The following is a 7,444-nucleotide window of genomic DNA, read 5'->3' as shown; positions in this document are numbered from 1 at the left end:
GCAGCAACTGTTTTAGCGGAAATTTGTCAGGAATATTGTTTTGCTTATATTTAAAGGTTTTTCATCCGTCAATTTTTCCTTTATTGGAATGCTGAGTAGCAAAACAGTTGTGTTAGACGTTGAAGGGTTTCGTCACAGAAAAGAAAAATTTATTGTTAAATAACTTGGTGTTTGCACCGCCGATTATCTTGACTGCGTGTCATTTTTACCTCTAACAAGTTATAGTGAGTTAACAACTCAACAAAAGCAATCGTTCGGTTGGTTGACTAGAAATTTGCACGGTATTGAAAGGGACACAGGAAACTATCCTTATATTTATCTTACACTGATAATTCAAAGCGTTCGCTTGAGGAATCCGGGTGCAATATTAAACGCTAAGGGAGAGGAAAAAGTAAAATTTTGTCAGATTTGCTTGAGCGCTCTATCATTGATCTGAATTCACTTGCGTGTCCTTCGATATCTGTGAACTATTTCACACAAAACTGTCAAAATCATTCAAAGAGCAAAAACATTTTCAACAAACATTGTGCAAAAGAGAAAGCCATATTCTATTTCAACTGGTTAACAAGTGAGAGAGGAATTGACGAAGATGGAAGCACCCTTGTCACCGAGTTCAACAATTTGCAACTTGATTACGGGGGAGGGGAATCTGAGTCTTTCAACTTCCAAAGACGAAACGATAAAAACCGGAAACCAGTTTTTACAGAGAAAAGTTAAATTCTTGCTGACTGAGGACGAAATTCGCTCATTTACTGATTTAGTATATTATATTGAATCTTTTCTTCAGTGGAGAAAGCAGTATGTCAAAAATTCAAACCAGAGACTGTCCTCCGAGACACTTACTGATGTCAAAAAACCCGGTTGGTGAAGAAATTGACAAGAACGATCCTTCACTGTCAAAGGAGATTCAACAGTTGGTGAAGGAAGAAAGGGTAGACAAAATTGTTCATTATGACAAAACTGGGAGACTCTCGGAGTGCTCTATGTATCCAATGAAAGACTTTCTAACTGAGTTCAATTGGTATGAATTGTTTTATGTAAACTGATTTTTTTCTCAATACATTTTTTAAAACAATTTATTTTGTCTCGAGATGGAGGGAGTAACAGTTGATCAAGTTGACGCTTTTGTAGAAGAAAGTTTTTTTTGAAAAAGAAAGTAGCAGCAAATCTTCATGGAAATTTTGCAATCAAACAACGTTGCCACGGTCAGAAGTTGTATTTTTCGTTCAAATGTTTGTTATTTTACTGCTGATATCACTTTGTATTGTTAAATTAACCATTTAAAAACCAAATTGTTAAGAAACTTCAGTTTGGATATCAAAATTGTCTAGTTTAGTTGGTTACATTTTACCAAATCCAAGACTGTGAATAAAATTATATCTGCGCAAGATAGAGTCTTCATGGCCGTTGAAGGACCTTCAGGTTGTGGCAAAACAGAGTTAATTTTCAAAATGTTGATTGGAAGTACATTTTACCCAAAATTTAACAACATCATATTTTTGTACAGAGAAATGCAACAAATATACATCAAAATGGAGAAAACACTTGGTGTTACGTTTAAAGAGTACGCCAATTTAGAATTTTTGAATAGCCTTGCAAACTGTCTGCTGATAATAGACGACTCGTGCGAAGAAACTTATAATGACAAAGAATTTGTTAAATTGGTCACTGCAGGGCGTCACAAAAACATTAATGTTATTCATAAAAAGCACAACCTTTATCAACAGAGCAAGTGGTCTCGTACAATAGACTTGAACAAAACACACATCATTTTGTTCAAATCAGCACGCGATATTCAACAAGTCGAATTTTTAGGCAAACAGTTGAACCTTGTTAAATTTTTAAAATACTGCTATCAATTGGCAACGAAAGAACCGTTTGGGAATTTGCTTATCGATCTTGATCCAAAAACTTCCGATTGTTTACGATACTGTTCAAATATTACTGAGCCAGGTCCTTCAGTTTTCTATGTTCCATCTGATAAAGCAGAAACAACTCCTCTAATCAATGAAAGAGAAAAAGTTATCTATACTGAAGCAAATGGTGCATTTACAGGCAAAACAGCTAAGAAAATATTTGCGTAGTTGTGATAGTGATGCTACACTGGTTTTGTGTGAATGTCTTCACAATGTTTTAGTGGGCCATGTTAGAGTGAAAGTAAGAGACTTAGAAAATTACAGACACCTATTTGAAGGTGTTCTCAAGAAAAATTCATCAACGGATAAACGACGAGCACTTTTACCAACAAAAACCGGTTTCGAAATGCTTCAACTCATTATTAAATAACGTTTCATCCAATTGAGTTAAGCAATGTCAACTGCAGAAGAGTTTATTTTGGTTCCCAAAAATCAGTTTATGAAGGAGCAACCCAATTTCTCGCAAATTCTAAATGATCCCAGAGTTCAGCATAGAGGTGCTCAATTTTCGTTTTTGAACCGTATGCGACCAAATGAAAACACTGACAAAGAGAACAAAAAAATTATGGGTACGAGAGAAACAACTGATCCCACTGAGTTGTCAAAAGTAAATGCGGACAAAGTTCTTCAAAATCTCAACATGCTAGCTCCAGCAAAGTATACCAGGAGGGAGAAAATAGTTAACCTCATTAAAGAATCAACAAAAGTTGATATAGACGGAAATGAAAATTTCAATGTTGACGGAACAGCGGCTGGAATAAATGTTCCCAATTTTCTCTATGATTTGCAGCAACCAACTAAAAAATAAATAATCCAGATTCTGGAGGCTTTAAACATAAAAGAAGACTTGGTGATCAACAGTAATGCTAAAATTGCAATCCGGAAATGAATTCAAAGAGTTACCAAAGAAAAAAACAAAAAGAACTTTTGCGCCAAAAAGAATCAAGCACAAAGAAACCAGTCATTTACTTACAGAGGAATCCTCAAACGCCGGAAGTGGTTTTGAAACTTCAAAGGAAGACCGAACTCAGCAAGAGGAGAAGGACTGGGAGTCTTTCGACGAATGAGAAAAAATTGTTTGAGTTAAAATATACGAAAGGTCCTGGAGCATACGGAAGCAAAAAAAAATCAACAAAAAAGCACAAAATTGAAACCAAGTAAAGTGAAGTTGTTTCTAGAGGGTAAAAATGCCCACACAAAGCATAGGAAATATAGAAAAAGATTTCCAACACTGAAGGTTATTGCTTACGACATAAATGAGATTTGGTCGCTAGACTTGGCTTATGTGGATATATTAGCAAAAGAGAACAAAGATGTAAAATATTTTTTGGTTGCGGTGAACTGTCTCTTACGTTATCTACGAGTCGAACCCTTAAAGTCAAAATACGCCACAACAACAGCAGATGCGTTTAAGAAAATGATAAAGAGCAAGCGACCTAAAAAAGTGTGGGTAGATGCTGATACAGAATTTAAGGGCTCCTTCAGCGCTCTTTGTCAGAAAAATAAAATTGAAGTTTATAAAACCTTCAGCGAGATAAAATAAGCACTTGCGGAAAGAAATATACAATCGCTCAAGAATCTGATATACAAGTATTTAGAGGACAAATGGACATACTCGTATAATAATCAATTGCAGAGCTTTGTACAAACCATTAATTCTAGAGTCAACAGGGTAACCAAATTGGCGACGAGTAAAGTGACAAAGAAAGACGTTCTTTACTTGATATCATTATTTTTTGATGCGTCAACAAAACTAGTTTTTCGACCAAAGTTTTACCTAGGGGATTTTGTGCGGATCAAATGCGGATCTTCCTTTTAGAAAAGGATACAAGCAAACATTTAACAACGAAGTTTTTGAGATTCACGATATACCTACAACAAATCCCCCTACTTATAGTCTCATTGACGCAACCCAAGAGCCAGTCAAAGGAAAACTTTTTGAGTTAGAGTTTGTCAAAGTTAGAGACAATAGTAGTGAAATAACAAAACATGAATGAATTCACGGTTCACTTAGTTTCATCAGCCTCGATGAATATTTTTCCTCAAAACACCTTGTCCTCATTCAAAAATGATTTCAATGAAGAAATTAATTTGGAGGGGTATTGGCGAGTTGCATTAAGTGAAATGATCTTCCCGGCAAAAATAAATCAAGTAAATAAAAGTGATCTGAAGATTTTTTCTTCTGAAGGCCTTAAGTTTTATGAGAAAAGTATTCCATTTGATGCTGTCTCCAGACCATACGGAGGAGAACGAGCTATCATTGGAATTGGTTCCTATGAAAACCGTGACCATCTTTTGAGATCCTTAAAAACAGCTAGCGGATTGCCTCATTTTGACTATCAATTTAACAAAATCAACGGAGTTCTATTCCCCTTTTTTGGTAAAAACGAAGGAATTACTTTTCCGGATAACGAAATTCTAAGTATACTAGGTTTCAACGGTATTCATGATGGGTCTGGCTATCATATTGGGTACAAAATGTTGGACACTTTTGGAAAATTTGACCATGGCAGATGACGAAAAAAAAAGTTTTGCTGGTGATTATCCTTTTGATTTGTCTTCAGGGAAGCAACTGATTTTTATTTACGTTAACATAATTGAGTATCAATACGTAGGTGATACTAAAGCTCCTCTTATTCAAGTCATTGATTCAAAACAACGCCCGAGCTGGTAGAGGTTGTTACGAAGAAAAGGTCTCCAAAACAAGGAATAAAATCGACTGTGCAAAAAACTGTAAGAAAACAAGTGGGCGGATCAAAAACACGAAGAATGCGTAAATTAAAAACTAATGGTGAAAAACCAAAACAAGGCATTCGTAAGAAGAAGCCTCTGACAATAAGTCGGTCAAAATTCTTTTCTAAAGTTCAAAATGATTACTAATTTACTGCCCGCAGAGGCAACACACACCACACTTGATTTGTTTGAAAAACAGCCTCAAAAAATCGGACCATCATAATCACCGGACGGTCCAATGCTTGAGTTTGAAGTTTTGGGCGATAGGAACAATTTCATTGATTTACGAAAAGTTCTCCTTGAAATTAACTGCAAAATCTCCCGAAACAATGTCGGCGATTTAAGGACAGGAACTGATGCTACAAATACAGACGCGCCATAATTTAGCAACAACGCATTACATCCTTTATTTTCAGAATGCACTGTATCTGCTAACGGTGTTAGAATTTACAACACAAACGGAAACTATGCGCACAAAGCATTCATTGAAACGGAATTTTCTTCAGGTGAAACTGCAAAAAACACATGGCTAGTTTGTCAAAGATAATATTACGAGGATGAGTCAGCTAAAATTGATGGCACTGACGAACGCGCGGACGACGTGGTGGCCAGAAAAGCTCATGTTGCTAATTCCCAGGAAAACTATTTTATTGGAAAGCCGGCGAGTGATATTTTAACTTGTGATAAACACTTACTTAGTGGAGTTACTCTGCGAATTTCATATAGAAGATCTACCAATGATTTTGTTGTAATTTCAGAGTCAGACAAACATTGCAAAGTTAGAATAGTTGAAGCTAATCTCTACGTTAGAAAAATGACAAAAGCGGATCATGTTTTGACGGCGATTGAGAAAACTCTACTACTAACACCTGCCGTGTATCGCTATACAGAAGTATTACCACGAACATTTTTAGCTACAACTGGAATAAGAGCCATGAGGATATTTTCTTGAAAGAACCTGTACGACGTATGATAATTGCGATGACAACAAACCAAGCATACCTCAGAACTAATCGCACTAATCCTCTTCACTACCAGAAATTCAATTTGAGCCAAATTGTTGTTTATGGAAATGTTTAACCTATTGTTGGAAATTCGGTCTCAACAACTTTTAACCACCGCATTTACTTCATTACTTTGGAAGCCCTGGATTTTCTTGAAAAAGTTGGGCATGGCATAACTCTGGAAAACTATCCCAATCACTTTATTCTAGCTTTTGATTTAACTTCAACGCAAGAGGCTTCTCATGATTTCATTCATCCAGAACTTACAAATTGCTCAATTTCGGTTCAACTTACATTTGACGGAGCATTGGCGGCCAACGTAGAAAATTTGTTTCTGGGCGAAAGAAGCTCAACGTTTTGTGTTAATTCGGAACGAAAGGTGACAAAAAACTCAATTATCACCTACCCCACCGATGGATAGTGATGAAATACGCTATTTGGTGGGAAAATGTATTCTTTCGAAATAATGTTTTTAATAAGATTTTGCAGCGGAAAACTTCCCAAAGCTAACAAGAGAAGTTTTTATTATAGTTAATGCTTCACCAGCGCAATATGAGGGAAGTCATTGGATGGTTATTTCTGTTTCACGAAAACAAATTTTATATGGCTGACCCGCTAGGAATCCCGATACAAAACTACCAAATATTGTATTCCCGTCTGATACAGTTTTACAATGAAGTAACTCAAGTCCTCAAACTTAAGCCAGTTCAAAATCAAAACTCAAAACTATGTGGACTTTTTTGTATTTATCTTGCGCATGTGATGTTTGGTTACGAATATCCTTTATTGTTGAATATGAACGATAATGATTTAATACGCTTTGCTAATCATTTGCTCTAACATTTTTAATTACAATTTAAATTATAATTTGAATTTTTAATCACAATTATTCATTCGAAGATTTTGATTTCATATTAAAATTTATCAAAATGAAACTATTGTCAACATTCAAACAACCATAGCCACTATTTAATATATCAAGTATTTTTGAAAGCTCACCGTACAGACCACCATTATAAATACTATAGAATCTATCAATCGTACAAGTAGACAAAATGTCAGTTTGAGTTTGAACACTATTAGTAAAAACACAATTAACGTTAGGTAATTTTCTCTTAGGGTTTGCAAAGTTCAATTGGTGTTGCTCGTTGTAGTTCACCGCTTCGTCAATTTTGTTCATTAGTTCTCTACGAAAAACTGTAATTGTTAAGTTAGTGTTAATAAGTAGTTTGAAACAGGTAAACAGACAAGGTATAATGAATGCTTTGGATGCTGTAGACTTGAAAGAATTAGGAAGTTGATCATTGGAGGCAATAACATGATAATAAGATCCAGGTACTTTACAAAAATCGTCATTCATATACAAGCTGTAGGCAAAGTTATGTGTTACTGTATGGTCAAATATAGGCTCACTTCGACATATAAAGTAACGATATTGTTTGGAAAACTGGGGAAAATATTCCGGTGTGCTCTCAACCATTGCCTCCACCATTTTGCTAATTAATTTTCTTTGTCACTTTCACTTGCTTTATTTGTTATTTTTTGTCGTGCTTTTTTGCACTTCCACCTTCGCACTGAGGTCTTTCTTCAAGATCACTTTCACAAACAAATCTTTGCCTTCGTTTATTTTTCTTTGCAGTTCCTCGAGACGATAGTTCTTGAATCGTTTTTAATTTCTGGCCGAGAAGATCGAATTCAGCAGCTGAAAGAGTTATTCTATGGTTAAATCGAAATTCCTTGGAATCTTTTTTGAAGAGTCGTAAAGTAATATATGTTCCCGTTGTTTCGTAT

At 35.4% G+C, this 7,444-nt stretch overlaps 1 protein-coding gene across 1 annotated transcript in view; it reads left to right on the top strand.

Annotated features, from left to right (window-relative positions):
* Positions 1 to 800: 800 nt before the first annotated feature.
* The window catches only part of LOC142348010 (uncharacterized), a 42,896-nt gene continuing 36,252 nt past the window's right edge, over positions 801 to 7,444 (top strand). The window contains exon 1 of the mRNA XM_075399175.1: positions 801 to 1,021. Within this exon, the coding sequence (XP_075255290.1) occupies positions 801 to 1,021 (221 nt within the window). The remainder of the gene's footprint in view (positions 1,022 to 7,444) is intronic.

The sequence above is a fragment of the Convolutriloba macropyga genome, chromosome 10 (assembly GCF_964194025.1).
Source record: "Convolutriloba macropyga chromosome 10, txConMacr16.3, whole genome shotgun sequence".
Classification (NCBI taxonomy): Eukaryota; Metazoa; Xenacoelomorpha; order Acoela; family Convolutidae; genus Convolutriloba; species Convolutriloba macropyga.
Note: the sequence above shows the minus strand (reverse complement) of the source record. Positions and strands in the feature narration are given on the sequence as shown.